This window comes from Lepisosteus oculatus, chromosome 10 (genome assembly GCF_040954835.1).
Source record: "Lepisosteus oculatus isolate fLepOcu1 chromosome 10, fLepOcu1.hap2, whole genome shotgun sequence".
NCBI lineage: Eukaryota > Metazoa > Chordata > Actinopteri > Semionotiformes > Lepisosteidae > Lepisosteus > Lepisosteus oculatus.
The window spans coordinates 41682090-41708471 of record NC_090705.1 but is presented as its reverse complement, the minus strand read 5'-3'; the positions used below and the strand labels follow the sequence as shown (position 1 = coordinate 41708471).

Sequence of the window (26382 nt, the reverse complement as noted above, 5' to 3'; positions counted from 1 at the left end):
GTCTTTACCCAGTTCTGCTCTTCTCAGCTTCAAACAATGAATCAAACAATGCCCTAAACAACATAGTGCTGCAGAGCAAAAATATAAACATTGTAAATATGACTAAGAACTCATCAAAAAAGAGCCACAGATGAATTAGCTGGCTTTGCTCAATGTGGCTTGTTCTGCTACAGAAATTTCAGAACAGCAGGATATTCCTAAAAATGAAACTCCGAACCATTAACCTAGAAAAGAAAATGGCAATTTCCAATACCTGTCCCTAAAAACAAATCTCACCTATTCCAGTACCTATTTTCTGCCCGCTGAAACTGACAGTTTTGTTTCGGTGATGCAGGATAATTCCAGTGTCTACACCTGAATAATGAAAAGGCTGCTGAAAAACTGTCAAAAAATCTGCTACGTGACTCAGACTGTAAGGAAGCTTTTCACTGTCAAACATTTATATTCCTTTGAACTATATAACAAAAAATAAGCACATTTCATAATCTGAAATGTTCTATGAATACTGTCAGTGTTTATATGTCTTGTAGACATTTATATGTCTTTTTCTCTACATCTGAAAGGAAGCACCGATTGTTTTTAAAACCTCACATTCATATTTGAACTATATGCAAATACATATTCACACCTTTTCAGTTTAGTTGCGAAGAATATGAAATTTCCCTAACCGATTCAGGAAACCTCAAAACAAAAGGCCTCTGATGGTGCCACTGTGATGACTTCTGCCCACTGCTATCTGTTAAAAAACCTTGCCAGAACCCTGCAGCACATGGCCTCAGGGCCAATGGATTTTTTTCCTTCTAGCTAAAAAGCAACTATTGTGCAATGCAGTGAATAGCTGTTTATTGAACACAGGTACACAAGCGTTGTGAGATACTGTACAAGACAATGAAACAGTAGCACAAGAGGCATCTCCTCTCCTGTTTTCATAATAACACACATTAAAAGAAAGTGAAAATATAGATTCATATACTTTACAATACAGTACACATACAGAAGAAAAAGACATTATAAAATAAGGCAGTGCAAGGAAGCAGCTACCGAATGTGGTATTTGAACTCTTGACCAAGTACCTGTTAATGGGCTTTGTGAACTAAGGACGAAGGATGCTCAGCAGTAGCAACCCAAGTCAGCCAAATGAAATCAGCTCAGAGGAGGCTGGGGGTTCATTCAGTTTCGCTTCAGGTAAATCCTTTCAAATTCTGTGCGATGCTTCCAGACAGGAGGCCCCCAGTTCAGGCTGGTTTCCAGGTGAAGCCCTGAATGTCAAGGCAGTCTACAGTCCAGGCAGTGCCACCACACAATTCCACTTGCAACTGGAGAGACTCCCATGAAAGATTCGTGGATACTCTTTTCTTACTGAGCTAGCCGCTCTGTATGACTGATGTTTCTTTTTGTTGTTATAGTTTGGGGACATATTGAAATGTCTTTCAAATGTAAACACCATTTTGTACAGGGGAGACTAAATGGATGGCATTTGGTAAAACACAGATCTTCTTTTTCCCCAGCCATCGCCTAGTGAGCACTGCCCTGCGTCAGTGGGCTGTACTGATGGGCTGGGACACAGCAATGGGACAGACTGGTTGAAAAAGCATCGGGAGACAAAGCCAGTTCCTCACTCGTGCATGCGTCTCTTCAGAGACCGTAAAACTCAAGGAAGTGGCTGGACTGGGTTCACATCCTATTGGCAACACACAATCCAATTTGGCCAAAGACTTCATTACAAACAACAGACGAACATACACATTTTTAGGACTAAAATTTAAGACTTGTTTTCCTTTGGAAACAGTTCTCCATTTAAGAAGTGACACAAGGACAGCAGCCAGCCAGTGCTTCTACTTGCAAATTATTCTTCTGTAATAATACAGACTTAGGAATTTCACCTTTCCTGGTTCGATCTGTTCAGTACCTGTAAGAATGCAACCTTGGATGTAACAGGTTAGCGTGGAAGTACATCACAGATCCGAAGTAATTCAGTCCATCTTGTGCTTTTCCAGCAAGCCTAATGCTGCCTATACTCTACTCAAGTGTGTCATTCATAGACATGGGCAAGATGTCTCGGCCATGTTTACATTAGGGCCCGTTCAGAGTAGTTGCTCCATGTGTTCTTTTGTCCACATGCTGGTAGTTACAACATCACAGTCCAAACATCATAATTCCACCGCCCATGTCTCATCGTTCACATCAGCAGTCCGATTTCATTCCGTCTCGGCACAACAGCAGTAGACGGCGCGTGACCGAGATCTGAATCATTCTTCGGGCCGCGGTTTACGACAGCAGGACGGCTGGCTGGGAACAGAAAGCGGGAGACGGTGGAATTCAATCCATCCGGACCAGTGAGGTGGAAAATGCAGCGCTCTGTTTTTTCCGGTGTGGTTGGCGATGGTGTGAAAAGGGTCCTCAAAAGAAGAGAGTGGACCGAGCGGGGACGAGTCCGTCCAAACGCAACTGAGCGAGGGCTCAGGGACACAAGGCGAAGCCTCGCCGCCTCCAGAGCCGGCGCGGGAGCACCGGCGCGCGTCTGCACGCAGCCGGGAAAGGAGCGAGGACAGTCCGGGGGCACGTGAGGTTTACAACGCAGATACGAGGTGTACGCATGACACAGAGGTGACCAAGAGCAGAGAAACGGTGCCGTCTCCGGCGCAGGGGCAGCCGTTTCATCGAAGTGTTTGCAACGGGGGGACTAGCAGGAGGGGTGGGGTCGTGAAGAGTAAGCCTTCTGTGGGGTCCTTTATAATCAAGGGGAGCGATTGTTGGCACAGTGGTCCTTGGCACCTGTAGGGCTTCACCAAGACAAGTTCTCCCTACAGCCCATTGACTAACAGCGCCGCGGCCGCAGGGCGCTGGGCCAGGCTGAAGCGGTCTCTCTCGGCGCTCTTCAGGTTGTCAGTCTTTGGGCGCTTTAAGGACAGGCGGCCGAACCGCGCCTCCAGGCTCGTGGCTTTCTTGTGGCCGGCGCCGTTGTTATTATTGTTGCGCGCGTTGTCGGCCTCGTCCTCCGCTCCTTCCGCGCGGTCTCCTGCGCACACGAGACGAGGGCAGAGTAAACGCGGGGTCTCCGGGACACCGCCCCGGATCCACACCGAGACCCAACGCGACGGCCCGAAACAAACCACCGAGGCTCATCCGAGCGGGAACGACCCGGCAGGCTCACCTCGCTCCAGGTCGCACTCCGGGGAGGAGGCCCCGCTGCACTCGCTGCGCGGCCCCAGCACCGGGGAGAGGAGGCCGAAGTCGCACAGGGAGACGGGGCTGGGCAGGTCCAGGCTGCTGGGCCGAGAGGAGACGGAGGAGGAGGAGGAGGAGTAGGAGGTGGGGAAGGGGCTGGGCAGGTCCAGCGGACTCGCGGGCACCGAGCTGAGGCTGCACGTGGACTGGGTCTCCGAGTCCTCTTCCGACACGGCGCTGCTGCAGTTATCCTCGTCAAACACCTCCGAGGTCACTGCAAAAGAAACGCCCAGCTCAAATCACAAGTCAAATTCAAATACACACACATATTTGCTATAAGAAATGAAATATACAGGAATAGCATACTTCATATTTTCGTGTTCAGCTTTACTTTGAATGGCAGAGGAAATGACAGTGTCAACCAAGAGGTCCGGGGTGAAATAAACATCTGACTTGGGAGGAATGAGCCAGGGAGGCAGCTGCAAGGGTGAAGATGGGGTGGAGGAAGGAGCACTACAGAAGAGGCACAAAGCGAGGCGCGGGCGTCTAAAGCTTTACGTTAAATATTATGGACAAAAGGAGTGCAAGATTACAATTTGACCTCCTCCTGTACTTCTATTTAACAGCTCCCTGAGACTGAGCAAGTTCCCCTCCCCCCGCTGCTCAAACGGTTGGAATTTAATGTTGTCTGTGAGACGCGATATTGTAAAGGCCGCCTCAACGGCTCGGTCTGCACTCACCGGACACGGCGTCCGACTCGAGCTTGAAGCCGGACAGGTCGTCCCCCGAGCTGCTGTCGCCCTCGGCGCCCACGCCGCGCCCGCGGGGGCCCATGGCGGAGGAGCGCCTCCGCTCGTGGATCTCGTCGGAGATCACCTCCAGGTTCCGCAGCGCCGTCTTGTAGTCGCCCTTCGCGAGGGACAGCTTGGCCTGCAGCTCGTCCACGTTCTTCTTCAGTTGCTGAGCCGCCGAGAGAAGGGGAGAGCAGAGCTCAAACACCAAGCGCCCGACCGCCAGAGCACGTGGTACGGCTCTCGACGAGGAGCCCCACATGAACGAGTGCCTAACGAGTGCCTAACGAGTGCCTAACGAGTGCCTAACGAGTGCCTAACGAGTGCCTAACGAGTGCCTAACGACACCGCGGCTCTCCTAGCTTGCTTACAGTTTATTCTGCAATTACACAGAGCTCTGCCCTTAATAAGGCCTTTTCCAAATAAAAAAAATATTTATTTTATCGGAGCCGAACCGCAGGGCTAAGCAGTTTATTTTATTCCACATGCTTGTTATAAACATAGGCTCACCAGTTATCTCACAAACAGAAACAACTGGGATTATGACACTACATATCCTCCAACACCCACAGTCAAATTCTGACCGAGCAGCACCCAGGCCCAGCCTAACACTGGCATGGGAAGGAAATGACATGCCGGCTCTGTGGAAACCCGTGTAGTATTTGAGAAACCACAATTCAGAATTGGGCAATATCCACCGAGGTAGCTATTAAACCCTCAGACCTGCTCCACAACTATAATCTTTGGGTCAAAGCTTCAACAGCTTTCCTCTCCAGGCTAGAATTATATTCACACTCTGAAACGCCAAAAGACTCGACAGTGCTGTAATAACCTTCGGTCATTACTCTCGCGGACAGATGTATCTTTGTATACAATTTTTTACAAACCTCCAGCTGCAGGTAGTACTTTGCCTTCATTTCAAAATATGGCCTGCAAAACAGAAAGAGACCCGTTAAACCGAGCATAGCGCAACAAAAGGATTGTCATGGTAACTGAAAAACTCAGCAGAAACAGACACCATCTCAACGAGCTGTTACATTCCTCACATTTTACAAGGGAAACAAAGTCCTGCCATAGAGCTTCATCATTTACTGCGTGATCTCAAGTGGAGGCCGCACCTGGCAAGAATTAGGCCCAGACACGATGGCCTGCCAAGACACTGTTAAGAAATAAACCCTAAACCCAGAACTCCGGCCTCATGTGATATCTCAAGTGTCCCACATTAAAACAATGATTCCACATTAGAGGCATGAGAGAGGCTGTTGTAAGGTTCCAGAGTGCCTGTATAATTGCTTGAGAAAACACCCACTTGGTACTGCATCATTTCTGGGGTCAACAAGTCACAAGACACTTACTAAAAAGGCCACGTTTGTGTCCTATGTAAGTCATTCTTTAACCACAAATTACTTCAGTTCACTTGTTACATTATCTAAGCTGCAGCATTCATCTGGCTTTGTCAAACTGCACCACAGCACATTCCTTGCAATAAAAATAAGTCCAGGACAAAACAAGTATCATCTACAATATATACACTTGTTACATGAAGTCAGTTACAATTTAAGTTCATTCCAACAAATAAACACTTCAGCGTACTTTAGAGAAATATGGCAATGAACTCCAGAGCTCCTCTGGAGCTGGAGCTGCAGTGGGAACAGAGCTGCAGTTAATGAATGTGAATCCTGAGGAAATCCTCAGGGAACCAAGTCAGAAAGGCTCTCTTCTCCCGGCACAGATGCTATATGATAAATGGAGCTGTCTGCTTCATACTGCACAACTAGCAGTGTATCTGGCGCACAACACCAATGCTTGATATAATGGCATTTCAGGAAGAACTAAGATTTCATAACTTAAATATTTTCACATTTTAAAGCGTCTATCTGTTTGCTAATTGATTTACTTCAGCTCACTGTTCAAGGGAGCCGAGCCCCTGCAGAGAACTGCAACTCAGAACTCAGAAAGCTAGTAATGGTATCGCTCTCGGTTCTCTTGTGGTGTTACCACACTGGAAACCAGGAACGTGAGCTGCTCGAACGCAGGACAATGAACCCCCTCCCGTCCTCATTTGTACTAAAACATCTACCGTTTCCAGGAGCTTTTGAACAATCGAGACCCCTGACGTGCTCCACATGAGAGAGATCACAATGGAGCGAGGGCCCACTTCGTCACAGCCAATGACGTCGCAGCCCCAGAACACTCGGTGCTGGATGGACTAAATGGCACAGCTCCGCTCCAGCGTGCGAAGGAGAGGGAGGGCCGCCCAGCCGCCCAGCCCCCGGGCCCTTACTCACTTGGACTTGTTGATGGTCCTCTTGAGCTTCTTCTCCAGCTGCTTCATGCGGCTCATGGCGGCATTGTACTTGGCGGCCGTGTCCTTGTGCGCCAGCTCGCTGCGGGTCTTCGTCTGCTCCGCCTCCATCACCTGCAGCGGGGCCAGCAGAAACAGCGCGGTGAGCGGCCGTGGCGGCTGACAGGCGCGCAGCGGATCATCCCGTCGCTGGCTGTACTGGAAAGGCTGTCCTGGGTGACGCCACCCGCTAAGGTGGTGACCAGAGTGACACCACCACTCAGGACTGCACTCCTTTCCTTGCCAACACCACACGTTTCAAAGCTATGGGGGTTTCTAATTGATCCGTTTTCCAGTGCCGTCTCGGATGCTTTCGCGGCTCCCGGCCCGTGGATTTTCGTGCGGTGCTCACCCTCTCCGTGGCGTGGTTCAGCATCTCCTGCCAGGCGGAGTCGAACTGCCTCTTCTCGTCCTCCAGCAGCCTCTGCTCGGCCAGCGCGATGGTCTCCTTGGCCGCGCGGAGCACCTCCGTGGCCCTCTGGAAATCCTGGGTGGCCTTCTGCGCCTCCAGCTGAGCCTTCGGGGGGGGGAACGGGGGAGCAGAGTGAGTCAGGGGAAAGGAGGGGGGAGGGGGTCTGGGAAGCCGGCTGACAGACGCACACACTGGCCACAACCCAGCGGTGACGGAGCCGGTCTCCCGTGTTCAGCGCCACCTGGCGAAAACACTCTCCATCCCCTCCGCTTTCCGACTCGCAACGCGAAAGCCTCTTAAAACTCTTATCGCCCCTTTCAAAGGGGAAGTGCAGCGCTACTTTCATATTCCGGGGTTGGAATGAATGATGAGCGCATTTCAAACCACAAAGTAAAATGCTCAAAGTCACTTGTAAAACCTCCTATTTACATCAACAAAATAGACAACATTTCCAGGTACCTGCAGCACCATATTCTGCCAACAAGGCAACAGAACTTCTGATGACGCGTTGTGGCCTTATTACACCGCAAACAAGCAGGCTTGTGAATACGTCTTTAAACTCAATAGAAATACTGCTCTCAACTTCCAGACCGATTTGCCGACACATATTACTTGTTAACTCTGCGTGAACATCATGTTGGAACGTTTCCGTGGTGAAATATCGGCTGCACAACCTGTACTTACTCGCACGTTCATTGCATCACGTGAGTCATGACGGAGACTAGTGAGCAGGAAGGGCCGCTTCACGTCACAATTCTCACGAACCCCTCGCTCGCGCCCCTGGACAGACCAGGGGGTTTGCGACAGCACGGTGACTCACGGTACTTTCACCAAGCTCACAATTGTGTGCGTCATTCGAAATGAGACGTCGGTCAAATTTTTCTAGACCGTCAATGAATTTATTTCGTTGCCGAGGTTTAATAAGCGGTCGACAAAATTGTGACTGCAGCTCCCCTTTAATTATACAAAAGTGATGACATCGTGCATGCCTCGACGCTCACTGCCCAAACCCGAGTGCTCTTGTACAAACAGGGCTCACCCCAAAGACGTTCCATGACATTTCGGAAACGCATCTGAGGGGATCAGAGACAGTTGCCCCTTCTGTCAGCCATCTGTTGTTTTTTACGTGACTAAACTGCCTGCAACTGATTTAATCGTATAATATCCCGATCTGCCAGTGCGAGGAAAATGAATATCTGTGAGAAACCGTGAGTTTTCAGAACTGGAACAAAAAAAAAAATGAGTCATGTAAAAAACGAATAAATGTAGTTATCATTAAAACAATAAGCACATGGCTTAAGGCATTTTAATTACAACTGGTGCCAAAAGTATTAATGACTTTTTGCAAACCAACATTATGCAAGTCGCAGATGTTCCCATTATTTGAATTATTATTATATTACAGAACACACCAGACGCAAAAACCAAAAGTCATTCTTCTGCAAAGCATTTCTGCAACTTTTAAAGCAATTAGACTTTGTGACAGCTTGTATCACATTTCAACTATTGTTTGGAGAAGAAAACTGCAATAAAATAATGACTAACACAAGAGCCTGCTTTTTTCGGTGATGTCTCTGGAGGCTCTTAATCATAAAAGAAGTAAAAGTACCGATCTAAAAATGGAAACAGAGCCTCACAGAAGCTCAAGGACTCTATAATACAGTTTGGCCATTCATTCTAAAGTTCCAAAATACCTGAAACATCATGTAAAATCAAGAACATTTTTTCCTGATTCTCTTCTTCCATTAATTAAAATAATGTGTTGGCTTATCCAATAAAGCACTGTGACTCAGCTGAGCTCTCAACAGCTTTTCTGTATTATTTTAGAGCTTCACTGATTAACATGTGAATTATCTCTGACATACTGTATAAACTATAGCTTATTTAACGTCAGAGAATTTGTTTGTACTAGTTTAGTTGTACCTGCAGTTACAGGTCAATTTAAATCTGTCCAAACATGGTACAACGACCAGTAAAATGCTCACAAGTTAACTGCATTTTTTTAGTAAGATGCAGAGGAAACTTGTAGTACAAAAACACTGTTGAGACACAAACCTGATAGTTTACAGAAACACCAGCAACCTTTTTAGCAGCAGAAACAGTCTCTTCACTGCAAGGAAAACCTTCCCAAAAGCCATGAGTTAGATCCAGTATGCAGTACAACTAATTGTCCATAGGCCTTCCTTTTCTTATTTAGATCTTGACCCAGACAGACATGTTTAATACTTTAAAACGAAATGGAAAGATTTCCAAGAACGTTAAGTCTTGCCTAATGTGCCTTTAATCATATTAGGTGAATTAAGTGTTTCTAATGCACTGACATGCATTTCACTAAAACACATGCAGACAAGGTCATGAAGGTTTCATCTATCTGAACGCTCTGCAGATCTGTACCCAGAGTTTAATAACAAGCAACCTCTCAACTGCACAACCTAAATTAAACGCTGAGCATCCTAACTCGCATGGGCAGCCGAGAGCTGTGGGTGAAAAACGACAGCGCTGACAGACACACATAAGGTACTTAACAAAACCAGTCAGCTGGAAACCTCACCAGACAGCTTGAGCAATGAGTCGTCCCTAGACGCAAAACCTATTGCCGATCCGGTATTATAATCCCTTACTTTTTTCATAAGTTTTTCAGGCTCTTATCCCAGTCATCACCACACACCAGAAAATCCTTCTGGACAGGTTCTCTCCAAAAAGCAGTTAGTTAACCCTTCAGGTGCAATAACACAGCTCTGTATGAATTTTCTTGGTCTGTGAAATTAATAGATTTTGATATGAATTCAGTAACGCAGAATGATTGGTCTTTTCTAGCCACCCAAGTTGGGTCTATGGATTTATACCTCGATGATTCACCACTGTAGTGGAGATGGGAGGATTTAGAACCTACTCAGAAAAATGACAATTGCTTCTTTACTGACATTTACCATTTTTACCGCAGTTATATTTTCTTTAATATTCTGATGCCATTCCTGAAGCCAATAAATGGCATATGGAGTCAAACAACAGCACAAAGATGAGCAGTCAACAAATTTACACACCAAGAGCAGGCGGTAAAAACTGTAAAAAAATCAGGAATGCAATAATTTCTAAAAAGCACACTCAAAATGACCAAAACAAAAGGAACGATTCTCTATTTGCATTCCTTAGGTAATAACTGAAGCAAATAATTTCATTTCACACTGGCAGATGTTGCAATGTGGATGTCATGCTTCATAATGCAATTGTATCACCCACCTTCACTGTTTGATATGCATTTACAGGATGGTTACTGTGTGCCTGAGGAAAAGTCTACTCATTATCTTTTAAAAACAGTTGAGAGATACAAAACCCTCAATTTCTGTTCAGATGCATGTCGGGTATTTCAGAGCACTCATCAGAACAATAAACAATGTCCCTGTCCCCTCAACAATGACACACAAGTGTAATAACTGCTAATCTGTTAGATTAAAAATGCACCATATGAGAACAGAAGATCTCACTTTGTAAGTCCGGCTAACAAATATCTAGCCTATGGTATCTTTTCAGTAATGGCAGACAACAGAAGACCAAATAAATCAGGTACTAACCTAAGCCTCCAAGTGTTTTGGCATACAGCTATCTCCTCACATTTCATCTGAGACAAGAAGGACAGCTAGGTTCAGTACATTTAATTTCTGGTAGTGCTTTTTCTGCACTTTTTGAAAACAATTCAACAATTATTTTAAGAAGGTGCATCTCAGATCTATTCCTACACATGAGTCATATGCTACTGTATATGGTAAATGTTAAATCCATCGTGGTTAACATGGGCTTCTTACTGCACATATAACGCCGTTCATACAGAAAGTATGGGCCCATTGCATGCTGAAGAACACAGACTCGTCACAGACACTCACAGGGCGATCGACCAAACTGAGGAGCAGCTGGCATCAAGGAGCGTGGGGATCCCGGGACAAAGCACCCAGAGGTTTGGACAAGATGTATAGTCGCTAAAGGACCTTAAACGGCAGACGACCCTTATTGTCATTGTATTAATTATCTAACTGCTTCAGCACAACTCTTCCTTTTACTTACTGTAAGTACATCTAAAGTAAACCCAATGTATTGCAAGTTGTCTTGCATATGGGAAATAATATACTTATCACTATAAAATGAAATACCTTTTCTTGCGGGTATGTTACCCAAAATATATATTATCCGATTCTATTATTTCTCAAATATTTTTTTGGTTGTTGGTTGAGTTATAAATGTAAATACGCATCTGTCATTTCAAAGGCAGGGAAGGACCAAAGGCAGCAGGACTCTTGTAGCCCGAAATACATTCATCAGAGCAGGAGAGAAAAGTAGAAGTGTTTCACACACCCTCTTCTTTAAATTGTCAAGTGAATTTTACACGATTAACAGCCGCCTGCGGTGTTTCTAGTACAGCCGGCCTCTAAAGGAGCCCCTAAGGGAAGGGGAGCCCTAATCGAACCTCTTGCCTGGCCTGCTGGGTACGAATCAGAGCTCCGATCCCTGTCCCACGCTGCTGCTGGCAGCACTGTGTAACCTTCTGTCCAGGCATTTTTCACTGTACGGTAAATGTGATACAGGTTGCTCCACTAAGCCCCTATGGGAAAAGAAATGCACGCAATACCAGACTTCTAATTTATTATGGCAACACTATAATAAATTGTATGACTGCGTATCCTAAGATCTAGACTGCTACCTGCATAAAAAAAACTCTGTTACGATGTGTGACATTAAAATTAAAAAAGCTGGAGTGCAAGCTAACGAAAATGTATTCGATATTGTGCATTTGAAAATGGATAACGTACCAGTCAAGCTTCTGGTCATGAAATCATTACGTGCATTTACAGCAAAAATTATTCTCGTCAAAAGCAATCCATTTTGTTTCAGGCCTCTGACAACGTTATGCTGCACATAAGCATCTTCTGTGCAAACTAAGGTTAAAATAACAGATTATTGAAAGCTGAACACAAACATATGCCATGCATTGGCCAGTAGTAACAGCCATGGTGGCTAAAAAACACACACTAGGGGTATTTCCACAAAAATATTTCCGGAAACCACCAGATAAAATTAAACACGTTCTAGGCAATTTAACCACAAACTGTACACAGTGAGGCCTGCTACAGTTACAAGCCTCTGTGCTTACAATCTCTCAAAATCCTTGTATAGCACAAAACAGTGAGCTTCTATATACCTGACCTCAATTACAAGTCAAATCATTTCTGGTTGAAGTGATGTAACAAATAATGCACCTGTACAACCTTGTGCACAAAATAAAGCTCAATCTGAACTCCCTGACATCCACCTTGATTCTTGTCAAACACGTACATTAAGAATGCACTAACAATAACAGTGTACCATAGACGTTCACAAAACAACACAATAACGGGAATTTGGGGTTCTGTGAGTTTCAGTACACCTCGTTTGTGTACAATGTTGTGTGCTCAATGTTTCACATGTCTACTGCATTATTTTACAGGCCAGCAGGGTGAAACCCTTCTCGTATGGGAAATTAAAAATTGCTAGCTAAAAAAGTAAGAATAAAACCATCTGGGAAGAGTTTACAAACACTTACTTGAAACCAAAGGGGATGGAAAAACAAGAAAATACCAAATAATGAAACTGAGAAATAGAAAAGTAAAAAAGGGGGAATTCTGTAACATCTCACACCTGTTATATGCACACTGTGGCTTTAATAAGGATTTGCATGCCCGAGTTTTTGTTTCCGTTTTGTGTAAAGGTTGTAGCCTGACTTTTATCCGCCAAAAGAGTAAAGACTATGACTCCAACTTACAAACTGTTCAAGCTAAATAACGTATACAGTTTACCAAACTCCACCTTGGGATTTATTTAAGCAGACTAAATTCTACTGCGGTAAATTCATCCAGTGTTTTCACATCGCATTACTGCACAGTGGATATAGGTCACAAAGTTTAAGATCGAGGATGAAGATGGATCTCTCCACAAAGATCCCGTCCAGAAGGCCAAGGTCGGTGAAGCAGTAATAGGTAAGATTTGAATGACCTGCCGCAGCCAGTCTGGCAGAGTAATTACATGAGATAATGGAAAGTGCGGTGAAGCAGGCTATAAAGTAAAGCCCTGTCACATTACATTACCATCATCCTTGGCGGGACTGGGACGGAGCTGACTGCGGTTCAGGAAAAAAATCCTCCTTCATTACAAAACCCACGGAGTGGATCGGCCCAGTTATTCCTGACAGAACAAGCGGTATTGAACTGAGGCCCTGTCACGTGAAACCCCACTTCTCCCCGAGCAGATTTCATCTCTCCTCGCCAACTTCGGCTAAAACAAATTCCAATTAACCATGATGTCTTCATCTCGTCCACATATCTGTAGCTGCCCATCTCCTAAAGAGAGCTCTCCCTGCACCTGTTCTGAGCAGCTCTACCAGATGAGCATCCGAGCACCTAATAAATCCAGCAGACACCGTTTTCTGTGCTTTTAGTGTCTTTCTACGCTAGTGTTGCAAGCATATTGCATATCGACCAGCTGCGGTTCAACAGTGCTTTGAAGAAAAGCACCTGCCAAATGATAAAGGTAAATCCGATCAATGCCATAAGTTTATTCAGTTACGCAGTAGAAGCTCACAGGGTGAAAAAGCTGAAGATCCATTCAGGGAACAAATCTACTAAACCTCGTCTTGTGTTGGAAAAGTGCTCCATTTCCCACAGCAGAATGTTTCACAGACATTGTCACTTTTGATTGTGAAAGAACGAAATGTGTACTAATCGGTAGAAAGAGCAAGTTTTTTTTTTCTAATCAATTTCTTCATGAAAATAAGAAAATGCTTTTTTTTTTCTATTTAGTGTTGCAAGTTCTCTTTTTGTGCCAAAGCAAAATGGAGCTTCAGAGAGAGAAGACACGCGCATGACCTAGTTATACTAGAACAAGTGCTCTAACTGGTGGTGAAAGAAAAATGCTGAATGTATATTTTATGAGTAAAACTATTTCAAGCTTGACAGCACAAAGTCCCTGTGACGGTGCTCATTATGTTGTTAAAGTGCAACGATGAGTGATAAAACTACAGCACCCTAAACCTCTATGGTTCTGCATCTCTGAACCCTTGACCCTAATGGTACAGTGTGGGTTTAACTAGATATCCTAACACAAACAAGTTGCACCGACCGTGGATAGATGATTTCTGAGCCTGGGGCCTGCTACACTGCAAAGAGATTACAGACGCAAGACAGGATACACCCTGGATGGGACACCAGCCCATCACAGGACACACACACACACACACACAAGGCCAATTTTCCCAGAAGCCAATTAACCTACAGGTATGTCTCGGGACCGTGGGAAGGAACCAGACAACCCGGAATGAACACGTGAACGTGGGGGCAACATACAAACTCCATACAGACAGCACCCCAGGAACTGAACAACACTAAGCACTGCACCACTGTGCTACCCCAAGGTGTATCACAATGGTCAAATCATTTCTAAAGCAAATCTAATGATGATTCCAAAGTCTGCTAAACCTAGACAAGCCCTCTTTCAGTAAAATCCACACATTCCCTTTTATACTATAAAGCTACTATATACGCATATTTGAGTCTGTTTAGTGCAACACCCTGTCCTCTAGATCTCCCTATGTGCTTTGCTCCATGTTTATGGTTGTGATTTTGTGCAATGTTAACATCTGGCATGTGACTGCTAAAGAGTTTTTATTTTAAGCACAGTTTTACGGCTCAGTTTTCCCTCAATCTTTTTATATTTATGAAACATTATTCATGAAGTTGCATGGTACATTATGGAAATGCCCCTATGAAAAACATAAGAACTGCATTCACCAGTATTAAATACAAACGAAAGATCAGAATTTGAGAGAAATAAATGTAGAACTGGAAATTACTTTTGGTTTCACACCCTTCCAGCCTGCAACCTCCAGTTGTGTTAGAAGGATGAGCGGCTCAACAGGCATCAGAGGCTTCACCGATTGCAGGAGAAGAGTGCCTCTCAACACCACAAGCTGCAGGACTGCAAGTGTATGGGCTGAGGGGGTCCCCTCCTACAGACTCCACCCCCCCATCAGCAGAGCCCAGCCAGTCAAGACCAGGGTCTCCCTTGTGGGAGCCACATCGAACATTGAACTACCCACCCTAACACAGATCACCCTCTCTAGGGCTTTATTTGCTCCGCGTTGTGTGAGAATATCAAATCGTCACGTGCACGTGTTTTGCACAGAAAGCATTTTGAAGCACCGCGCCTTCCAGCTCATCCAGAGTGTCCACAGTTTCTGCTGCTCGCTTGTCATTCTCTTAAATGTCATTAGAGCAAGACGAGGACCAAGTCAGAAAGCAGACCCGAGTCTCGCGTCCAGTAGGTCCAGGCTGACCAAGCTCGCAGCTGCAGTGAAAGGATTCATCACGCAGAGCAGCCACACAAGACCGCAACGAGAGCTACGCTTGGATGAGGTGCAAAGAATGAGATCAGTTACCACGATAAAACTGATTTGTTGTACCTAAAACACTTCCCTGGAGGGAACGGTCTGAACGCAGGCATGGACAGGCGCAGACCCAACATGCTGCACAGCACAAAGGATGACGCAGCTGGCAGCAGGGAGACAGTAATTTGGCACAGCAGCTGGTAGATACACAGGCTCCCAATTCTCAATTTTCTAACAAAGCTACTGTCAGTTCCTGGACCGTGCTGTCGAGATAATGGGGCTTGTATGGAAACCCTGCATTTTACTGTATTAGATGCTTTCCCAGCAGGCCAAGAAGGCAGTGACCTTCTGAAACCTGCCCAGCTTCTGACTGAGTCCTGACAAAGCCCAGCCTCGAACCAGCAACACCTGTATGACAAGCCTCCAATCAAGCACCTTTCTACTTCACCCACTCCCAAACCCTGACAGTACATCTTTATGTAGCAGCAATTTGCACAGATTCCCAGCCTTTTAGCAAAACAAAATGGCATTAATTCAGGGACAATTAGAGTCATAACTTTCATTGTTACCCTTAACCTTTCACAATGAAACATTCTGGTACATGTACTATATACTGTACAATGTCAGTCCAGCATAATATTCACTCTGCACAGTTGGAGCACTTTTAAATGTGTCCACATCTTGTGAATGTGACTGTTTGATTTGTTGATGAACAGCTTATAAACAGAGTGTGGCTTTGGAATGACACTGGTATTCTGCCCAGACAGAAAGTGAACAGACCTTTAGGAAAATGAAAGCATTGGGGATATGAATAAGTTTATATACTAAACAAACCCACACATAAGATACACAGCACCAGCTAAACTGGATTCATAGCGCTCTAAGCAAAAACAAAATTTGTCATAACGTTTGTTGGGAGACGTTTCTCACTCCAACAGGATTAATGGTGAGATAAAAGTGGATTTAAAATGCAAGAAAACCCCAAAAGAACGACATATAATTTTAGCAGGATTGCTAAGGAGCCAAAAACTACATAACCACAGCTTTGCAGAAACTAACGGCGAACAAATGCCAGCTGTCTGAGGCAGCGCCATAGTATTTCATCAAGGCTGATTACAGACAGACTTTTTAGCAGTGCAATTCACAACACCCCGCTGCGTTTTAAAAATACTTAAAATTCCACATCTTAAAAGTCAGCCCCATGTATGTTCTTATTCCTAAATTCTCTCAGTGAAACACAGCTGAATTTCTGGCATCGTGGTAAAAAAATGAAGCTCCCTGACAAGCTGAACACACTGCAGTATTATGTCTTCTAACGTCTTTAGTAATAAAGAGCATCGATGTAAATTCCTAAAACATTTTTTATAGTGCAGAATGACGAGAGAGACACTTTCGAGTACAGAGGACTAGAATGTGCTAATCAAAACAATCACTGCTGCTCCACTCCTGTGCTGGATGATGAATTAGTATATGTGTCACAGAAGGTGACTTGTAAATGAGATACGTTTTTAAAAGTGTATAAAGTACAAGATGTGCATACATCTACAATTCCTTAGCAAGATTATTTTAAAACAGTAGAAATCATAAGTAACAACTGCGATAGTAAAATATTATCAACCATACAGATAATGGAAAAGTATTTTTTTCAAAACTGTAGCCATATCACAATTTAAACAGAGGGCAGCTGTGTGCTTAGACAAATACTCAAGAGAACACTTGTAGATTACCCAATGACTTGAACATTATGTGTGAAGGTTATTTAAAACATTTCACACCCCTCAGATTTGAAAACAGTCTGGCTTTGACTTCCTGTGCAGGGAGGCTCAAGCATAAAGGTGTAATTCAAACAAGGGGAAAATGAACCAATGGAAGTTTTCCAATTAAACAAAACTGCCGCTTGTGTTGATCCCAGGACTCCTTGCAAAACAGGGGAAACTGCACGGTTATCTTAACACCAACCTCCAGAAACAGATGTGTTTTCCGCCATTATTTTCCACTTTAATCACGTTCTTCTTCAACAGCTTAGAACGAGTTAGCATGCCCACCAGAATCCTAAAACAAACTTTTATTGGATAAAAGTGACTTATACAGGCTCTCATGTCAGCTGCGCTTCACACCTGCAGGTCACTGCAGAACACCAAACTGTACCCGAAGCAGGGTGGTGGTGACGAACACCTTGTCATGACGCTCATCTGTCTCATTTGGAGACGAGCAACACTGGTCAGGGAAGTAACGGCACTCTGGGCTTCACATGACAGCACTGGGCATGCCAAATAATCAATCCACGTTCTCCCACCTGCCTGGCCACTCTCCGGGCTTCCCAGTATGGCTTCGAGTCTTCCACCGCTTTCCCAATCTTCTTCACCAGCTCATCCAGCTTGACGGTGGCTTCGACCAGGACGGAGCGGAACCTCTGACGAGCTTCCTGCGAAGACAAACCACAGCGGTGTCTCAACACCATCGCAATCCTGCTCCGCTACAGACCTGCTCCACCGGCCCCAGCCAGACAGCAGATCTCTCCTCTTGTAAACAGCGCCAACAAAAACCCAACAGTCTGCCCAGCACAAAAAACATGTTTACAGTTTCTCCCCCGATATAATTTACCGCTTTCCTTTAACACAGGCAAACATCCATGCACACCAACCATCAGCGCACTTGATTTCTAAGAAAATAAAATTACAATAATTGAGCTTTATAGTTCCTTAATGCGAGCAACTGTGTTTTAATTCAATTTGAGTCTAACGAAGTTAAGAGGAGTGACGGCAAACTTGCCTTCAGCAGCTAAACCAAAACAAAAAATAGACTAAAAATCAAGACATCAACAAAGCAATGTCTGCTTCATGCAGACAGACACTAGAAAACACCTCTCTTATTACGTCAAGCATGTCAGAAGATGCACGCTAAATATAAATAGATTTAAAGAGCTAAAGAAGCTTTTCCTGAAGAGCTGCCGATTGTAACTTTACAATTACAAGATGTTCTACAGCAAAATAATACTATTGATTATTATTATTATTATTATTATTATTATTATTATTATTATTGAAAGGTGCTGTCCTCTGTATTTAACAAAAACTGTAGATTACCCAAAGCTCCACACATTCTGTATCTGAAATGATGTTAAGATACTGCAACCCTTCCAAAAGGAAAATGTTATAACTTTGTTTTTCTACAAAACTGATACCATCAATTATTTAGAAGCATTTATTGAAAAGTAGCACAGGCTTCAGCTAATCTATATACAAATGCAAACAACAATTAAAGAGCCTATACATGAAGTTGGCCATGTTGTTAGGCTGGCAGTACCAAAACAGCAATTAAATGCTGTGAATTTTGTTTATGGATTGTTTTAAAGAAACTGTTGCTGTTTCAGCACAGAATAAACTCTTACTTGTTCCTGAAGAAAACTATTTACTTAACTCTTCCCAAACTTAAAATGAGTTCGGTCTTTTACAACAGACCCACAGTCTAGAAAAAGAGGTAAAGTTTCAGGGTAACAAAGACAGCCTGCTGTACTCCAGCACTGTAGAGACAGAAAATGGAAATGAATGGATACACACAGGATACGGATACTGTACAAGCCTCTCACACCACATCTGGAAATGCTGTAGCAGCAGCAGAAATTTCAACACAAAAAATCAGTAAATGGGTTTCACAGCAACACCAAATTGCATGGAATTCCAGACGGCATAGCACAGAGGGCAGCCTGTCTAGTCAGACATGGTTGATATTCATGCTTCCGTAAAATGGTATTTATAATTGTACAGTGCTGTGGTAGAGTTAATCAGCGGCTTATTTTAAAATAGTTTCAATTTTTGTCACATTTACAAATCCTACAACACTGTGTAAATCGTGTAAAACTTTGGTGAACATTAAGTGGACGTTAGAAAGTATCAGTTGAAATAAATTAATAATTTATCATTTATGTTTTATATTAACATTAACATTTTAATTTAATTTACACCTGAAGAAGGCTCCATGGCCGAAACGTTGTGTTCTCTTTCTTCTTTTTTTTCAGCATGGAATAAACCTATTACTTGTTCCTTTATAATTTATAAAGTTCAACTAAAAATATTACAGCTATTCACATACCCATTCACATTGAGAAGACCACTAATTTTATTTTGCAATTTGCCACAGATTGAAACAGTATAAGCTTTGTAGCAAGCTGTATAAATGTTCCCGAATCTGCGTTGCACCACACATGTGGTCATTTTAAGAGAGATGGATACTTTATTGATCCCGTGAGGGAAACTGCAGAATGCAGAAATTGCAAATTGCAGAAATTAAAGACAACTGACCAGCAAAACATTTTCTTTAGAGTAAGCTGTACATATGATTTTGTAAATGATCCATTTACTATAAACTGACATTGTGAAGAATACAAAAGCATCTATATATGCACAGTAGTATTAATACTCCTGTAGTTGGGCCAGGTTAAATCTTTGTGTTTCCCAGCTTGATTGCCCTTCACTTAAGCTGGAATAAAATGAGCATTGTCTTGCTGCATGTCTAGAGCTGTGCTTGGACCCTGATGACTAAAGTAAATATTCATGAAGGGAAGAGGAGGACATGCTCAGAACTGCAGCAAACAAAAGTTTTGATTTGACAAAAAAAACACGAGAGACTGAAATAAAATTATATTTAAAAAACAAGAAGTCATCATGTTACACATAAGAGATGACAGCTCTAAACCTCTTACTGTATACTTGGGCAAGCATTTGCTGACAATCTGTCCGAAGTAACACTTACCCCCAACGTGATTCATTAAAACCTTACATCAGATGGGAGTCACGCATACACTGTGCCATATTAATATGTACCTTCCTGTCCCAGGAACCACTGGACTTGGCTACACTGACCCATGACTCTGCATGTCGGCATTAAAACCCCCTGTACATCTCCACAAACTGACTATTTTAAAAAATAATCATAAAAGCAGAATCATGGAGCAGCCACCTTCTCAATTTACCCCATCACCTACAAGATGGGCCACCAACATACTGAAAGTCACCATTTTCCAGAACGGTAAAATCTCAATATTGTATTTTTCTATCCTATGAACTTTTCAGAAGAAATCGGAATTAAGCAAAGTGCCATAGAAAGTGCACTTAAACAGATCTGCTTTCTTAAGGTAAATTCTTACACTTTGAAGAAAAGAGATCTCAATAATAAGTTAACGAAGCCCTCCTGACTTCTTTGACAGTAAAATGGATTCATGAGACTTCAGAAACACAGCAGCGCTCAAACTGTAGTGCCGCTGTAATGTGTATTCTCTGGATATGCATTCACAACACACACATTTATCACATTCCACAGGCTACCCTTGGGAAGCAAGCAAACTAACAATTTTCAACTGCTGAGCAAGGGGATCTAGTGAAATAATCAGGCCAGGAAAGCAATGCAGTCATCTGCACAGCACTGTAAACGTGTTTCTGATTAATGCATCATTTACTCACACATCACATGAAATACCTAACTGTCTTCCGTAAAAAACAAACATGAAACTCTTATTAATTCACATTTACCTTTTAAATATTTACTTTGTTATAGTTCTGTAAAAGTATACTATCCATGTACACCTTTATACAAATTGGACAGGAGATATAAAATATTTGCTATTTATTATTCACGGTCATTCCATATGAATTCTGAACTGGTATGTGTCTTACAAATACTTAGCAAGTCTGTAATGAAGCTGAGAAAGGATATGGGCACATTAATTAGCTAGCACGATGCTGACTGGGTAATTAGTATGAGAACTAGCCTACTGGTGCTCGGACGCTTTCTTGCCTACATTGCAGAATGACATAAGCTTTCAGGCTGCGCCAGGGAACAGCTTTCTATTCCTCCAACGAACCAGGTAACCAATCGCCCAGAAGAAAAGCTTCTGCGCCAGAAGAGGTAGCTCTGGGCGAGAGGAAACTTCACTCTCTGTTCCCCATAGAAGAAAGATACCTCTTCTCCTTTACCTGCCAACATCGCCCCGAGCTACACAAAAACACGGCAACAGTAAAAAAAAAACCTCTTAATTTAATCACCGCAATGTCGACTGTGAAAGTAATAAGGTAAAGCCAGAGAGCCAAGCTTGTCTTTGCAGAAGTCTGAAAAGAAACTCATTACAGGCCTCTGGGCACCACAGTCCTATCAATGTAAGAAAATAAAAAAGGTCACAAACGGCAGGAAGAGATTCGGCAATTTGGTCTCATTTAACTCTTCTGACTCCTGGTTGGCCAGCAGGCCGAGGAGCTCACCCAGCCAGCTGACAGGCTTCAGCAACACATCACAGCTACGTGTTTCAGCCGTCTGTGTCAAGAGCTGCCTCCTGTCCTCAGTTCCCGAACGTGCTCTGTGACTGAGTGCTGGTTCTGATGCCAACGAAATCAACCACATGGCTTTGAGGACTTTAAATGCACGATCGTTTAAAACTTAAACATTCAGTTCTGTGTAAGAATGACAAACACTCATGAAAAATACTTCTCCTTCTTATGCGAGTAAAAAAACCTCATACAAACTAAAATGACCAATGGTCAAAATGGTCAAGACTCCAGGCTTAGAGCACTAAATGTACCATGTCAGAGAAGAGAATGCTAAAAGACTTAAAGACTTGTTAATTTAAACTAAATCCAAACCTGCCTTTGTAGTCTTGCCTGCCCCTTTTCTGACTTTATAGTCCCCAGATCCACAGATCAAATCAAAAACTGGAGTGTAATCTTCTTTGACATCAATGGAGGTACTATCTCACTTTTTTTTATAATTTGGATGTTTACATTTCATCACTGCCCCACTTTAAGAGACATTTTCAGGATTTCTACAAACAGAACAAGATCAGTTTTCATTTTCCTTGTCATTTTGTATTCTTGTGGAGACTGATCAACAATATATCAATCCAGATCAAGGGGGTCACTGTTTTCCCTTTATTATTATTGTACTGAACTCGCGTTAATGGAGAACCTAATGCAGAATAAAGCCATGTACTTCCAGATTGAGAGACACCTGCAAACTGTCAGATTACTGATCTCTATACCTACCACTGACTCAGACTGATGTGTTTTTGCACACTGCTTCTGCTGAGTTTCCTTTAAATTGAGTGTAATTTAACTTTGTTGTTGTACTGTTTTTTTCAATGTTTCCTTTATGTCTGTGTATTGAAGCACACATGGAAATAATCATTACATTGCACTTGTTTTTAATAAACAATAATAAATATCTTGCACTTGTTATTTTGCATATGACAAAATAAATTGATCTTTGAAAATACAGTGATTCTCACACCAATCCCACCAATCTCACACCAAAAAAACTTACGAACTCAGAGAAAACTCAGAGGAACCTGCAATGTTTTCTCTACAAAGGCACAGTGATAATCTTCTGTGTTTATCTTCCTACACTCTGACAGCTGGATAAACAATCACTTCAATTAAGACCAGGGCAGTTCTTACTGACACACACACACACAAGAGAGGGTATTACACTACAGGGCTTCGGTTGAATATATCCTTTGGAAACCACTTATTTTCCCGAAAAATGGCTTTGGGAAAACATGAGCATACGCTGCAGGATCCAGAAATGGAAAATTGCTCCTGCAGCAGTTTCCTTAACTGTGTTTGTGTTGTTGTGTTTCAATAAAAGCCAAAAAAAAAACCTCAGAGAAAAGAAAAACCCTACCTCTAAATCCGTTTCCCATCTATTGATGTCGTCGGTTGACTGATTCAACTTTTCGAGTTCACCCTGTTGAGGGGTAGGGGAAAGAGAGAAGACATCATTAACCGTGGAAAGGAAACAAGACGCATACGGAGCTTGTTAAATCTGGCAAAGAAAGCTTTGATTAAACATTTTCCCAGAGACACAGTGTAAAACTGGCTTAAAAAAAAAACAAAACGCCATTTCCTACCAGCTGTTACTACCCGTCCGCCACTGCAAGACTTACAGGCAAGGAAGGAAAAGCAGTCGCTGTTTAATTTCATTAGTAATGTTCATTAAGACCTGTATGTCAGCTACAAAACACAAACTTGAGCACGGAGCAGCTGTCACTAAAAACTATGAATTCAATAACATGAAAATCCTCACTTTAAAAAGATGTCTTTTTTTTTCGCCGTTTTCCTTGCACCAAAGACCAGCAGATCTATAAAATATTCACGGAGCTAAAACCCGCACTAGAAACATTTGAATAAAACGCGTTCGGACACAAGAGTGACAGATTCACAGTTTAGTTGTCTTAATGCAGCGCTAACTCCACTGTGTTCTTTCTTCAGCTCCATTGCTGGAGATGGTAATTAAGCAATTACAACGCCCCAAAGACACCATATCATAAGAGTACAGCCAGCACTCCTCTTAAAAAGAGAGCTCATCCCACCGACAGCTCCAAATGAAAGAATATTTCATGCTTCTGTGGGCAGATGTAAAACAAATGTGAGAACTCTGAAAGGTACACATATTACAGAAAAGAGAAGGACGGTATAGCAGAATTGGTTAGAAAAGAAAGAGCAGTTAAAGAAATGCCCAGTTACTCCAACAATGTAATGATTAATTCAAAGCACAAAGCGTTGACTGACACTGGTCAGTATGAATTGACAACACACTGCAAGCAGCATTCTTTCCTGTTCTTATCAATTACATGAACTGGATGACAAAAGCAATAAAAAGGCTCACAACCCTAGCAAGCATAAAAACAACGACCTCTCTAGCATGTACGCGTAATCCAGTCTGCTTGCATACTTTTGTTGGCGTCTGTCCGTTAACAAAGAGCAGAAAAACGGCTTGAGTTGACAGACACTGATAGCATCAGTACAGTAATTAAGCGCGGCTGCAAGATTAATTCCGCTAAATCAAATGTAGTACTATTGAGGACCATTACGGTGCAAAAACGGAGCTTCTGTAGAAGGGCTAATGACATGGAATTAAAAATGATTCCCTTTATCTCATCAAGATCGTAGGGTTAGTGTTAAGGGCCTACTGTTATAATAAAAAAAAGACTTTGTTTTATTCTCGTTTATTAGGAATAGATCGACTCAAACGTGGCGATACATCCTAGTCCATGACAACATTTGGCCGATAAGACCGACTCTGCTCCGCGGCCACGGCGCACTGACTGCGCCCGGAGACAGCGAAGCTCCGCGCCGGGGAGATGCTGTTCGGGCACAGGGAGGCTGAAAGACTCTTGACGGGGCAACACAGACCCGCCACCAGTCAGTTGTCAGCCACATTACAGCCCCGCAAGGCACAAACCTGAGCCCACACGGGCAACAGGATACACACGCCACCGCCAATCCATACAGTGCGTCCACGTCTTCAGAGCAGGTCAGCGCAACACAACGACGCAAAAAAAAAAAACACACCACCAAACTCGGGAATATATATATATATTGCATCCGCGTACCTGAATTCTAGGGTCGACTTCTTCTTCTTCTGCTGCTGCTTCCTCCTCTTCTTCTTCTTCATCCGGCGACTCAATCTCTTCGTCTGATTTGGGTCCCTTTTCCACGCTGTCCATTTTGCTGAATGCAGTAATGTCTTTTCCCTTTCCCCAGGTCGGAAACTGGGGAGGCTGAGGTCGTTCTCCAAGCGCCGCCGCGACCACTCTGGTTCCCTCCACACCACTTCAGCAATAAGGCATATGGGGAAAAGATATCTTTAAACACAAACGCAAGGAGTTAAGGATTAGCTGAGGTCTGCAACATTCAAAACCCTCAAGGAAGCTGAAACACAGGAGGTGCCCCTTTCTCCGGACAAACTGGCTTGAAATAAGAACCTGAGCGCTCCGCCTATCCCCGCCCCCCTTTCCAGATTTTGCTAGGCAATCCCCGAGATGGACGTACAGAAATATTGTAATTTTCCTGCCGGGCTCTTATTTGGCTCCGCGAATCGAAGGGAACGGCGCACGACGCAGGAAGCAAGCCGCCGTCCTCCGTGTCATCTGCGGCCCCGCACGGTGTGGCGACGCCCGCTGCGCTCCGACTTGATCCAGAAGGCTTCCCCTCTCGTCTCCGGATCCTTCTGCCGGCCCCCCCCTCCCTCCAAGCACACAAAAGCGATGGCGATGAAATCGGAAAAAAACGATTAACCCTTTCGACCGGGCCGGCCGCCTATTGTAATTAATGGATGTCCTCCCTGTTTTGCTATGCTGTTAATAATCGGATCGCGCACTCCTCTCCGTTTACATCTCAGCGCAAATCACATGGCAATAAACTGCTATATTAAGCACGCAGAGGTCCCAACTAATCCTGCAGTACCTGTCTTCCGCTCTCTTGAGTTATAGTACACACTGCAGTAATTACAGCAGTCATGTCCTGTAATCTCACTGACAGGGGGGTTACTAAACCCCACGGATAGGAGAGAGTTGAAGCCGACGTTCCCCAAGTTTTCTCCAGAGGAAAAGAGTGGTCTGTCTCTCCCTAGCGGTCGGTAGACGGAGCACATCTGAAACCTAAATTAAGCAATGACGGAAGGGCTTTATTGTGAACTGGCGTTGCGCAATTGCTCTGTAATGCTGTTGGTCTTATACTGTACACCGGTATAGGAAAAAATGAAAAGCTGAGTATAGAAAAGAAGAGTGTATAAAACAGCAGCCTCCTCCTGATTGCTGTTATTGCTCTATTCAGTTTGTTTTATTTTGGTCTCGTATCTCTGGTGTGTAGCAAACATAATGATATAAATTACCTGAAGAAGGCTTCTCAGCCGAAACGTTGTGTTTTCTCTCTTCCCTTTTCAGCATGGAATAAACCTGTTACTTGTTCCTTGGCAGACTACGCACGCTGACGCAGCTCCCCATCTGAACTGATCATATAAATGACTCCCTGAACTCTGAATTCAATACTGTTAAGTCATGACGTTCAACATACTGGATGGGAGAGTTTGTTTACAATCTCTGGTGCTGTCCTGAAGAGGTTCCGGTCATACCCTGCCTCTTGTTACACGGTGATCTTCTTGTTTCTCTTGGGTTTACTTCTGAGGCTGTTAGGTCTGGCGCTTCACAGGGTTCAACACCAGGCGCTCTGCTATTTCAGTACTTATTCGGTATTATTTGCTATTCAGTATTAACCTGTACATTACAGTTTCTCCTTGGTGCAATACTAAAATTACGTTGTCAGAATTGCATTTCTATGAAGATGACAGTCAAATTAATGTCCACATTAAAGCCAAAATAGTTGTTTCAGCACTCTACTCATTTCTGGTGCCAATTTGCTGTTACAACTGCCATATTGCTCTCTCTTATCTACTAACCCCACTGTTACACACTCTCCTATCTACTAACCCCACG

General features: G+C 43.6%; 1 protein-coding gene across 6 annotated transcripts; it reads right to left on the bottom strand.

The window, feature by feature from the left end:
• Nucleotides 1-826: 826 nt before the first annotated feature.
• sh3bp5a (SH3-domain binding protein 5a (BTK-associated)) lies at nt 827-25914 on the bottom strand. Of its 6 annotated transcripts, none has more exons than XM_069195233.1 (10): nt 25782-25914; nt 24502-24753; nt 22791-22853; nt 17419-17547; nt 6656-6820; nt 6248-6378; nt 4847-4889; nt 3909-4128; nt 3155-3442; nt 827-3019 (listed from the first exon to the last, which is right to left on the bottom strand). In XM_069195233.1, exons 2-10 carry the CDS (start codon nt 24613-24615, stop codon nt 2805-2807), a joined length of 1368 nt encoding a protein of 455 aa, XP_069051334.1. In that variant the 5' UTR covers nt 24616-24753; nt 25782-25914; the 3' UTR covers nt 827-2804. The 6 variants fall into 6 exon arrangements, with proteins under 6 accessions (XP_069051334.1, XP_069051336.1, XP_015212547.2 ...); XM_069195235.1 differs by having other exon boundaries at nt 24502-24721; XM_015357061.2 differs by lacking the exon at nt 25782-25914 and adding an exon at nt 25355-25506.
• Nucleotides 25915-26382: the final 468 nt, after the last annotated feature.

Bases quoted from the DNA above. Each gene is read 5' to 3' on its own strand.
- sh3bp5a (XM_069195233.1), bottom strand. From the start codon at position 24,615: ATGGACAGCGTGGAAAAGGGACCCAAATCAGACGAAGAGATTGAGTCG. The intron at 17,548-22,790 runs GTAGGGTTTTTC...TTGTCTTCGCAG, and splicing joins GATGGGAAACGGATTTAGAG to GAAGCTCGTCAGAGGTTCCG. The intron at 4,890-6,247 runs GTGAGTAAGGGC...TCTGTTTTGCAG, and splicing joins AGGACCATCAACAAGTCCAA to GCCATATTTTGAAATGAAGG.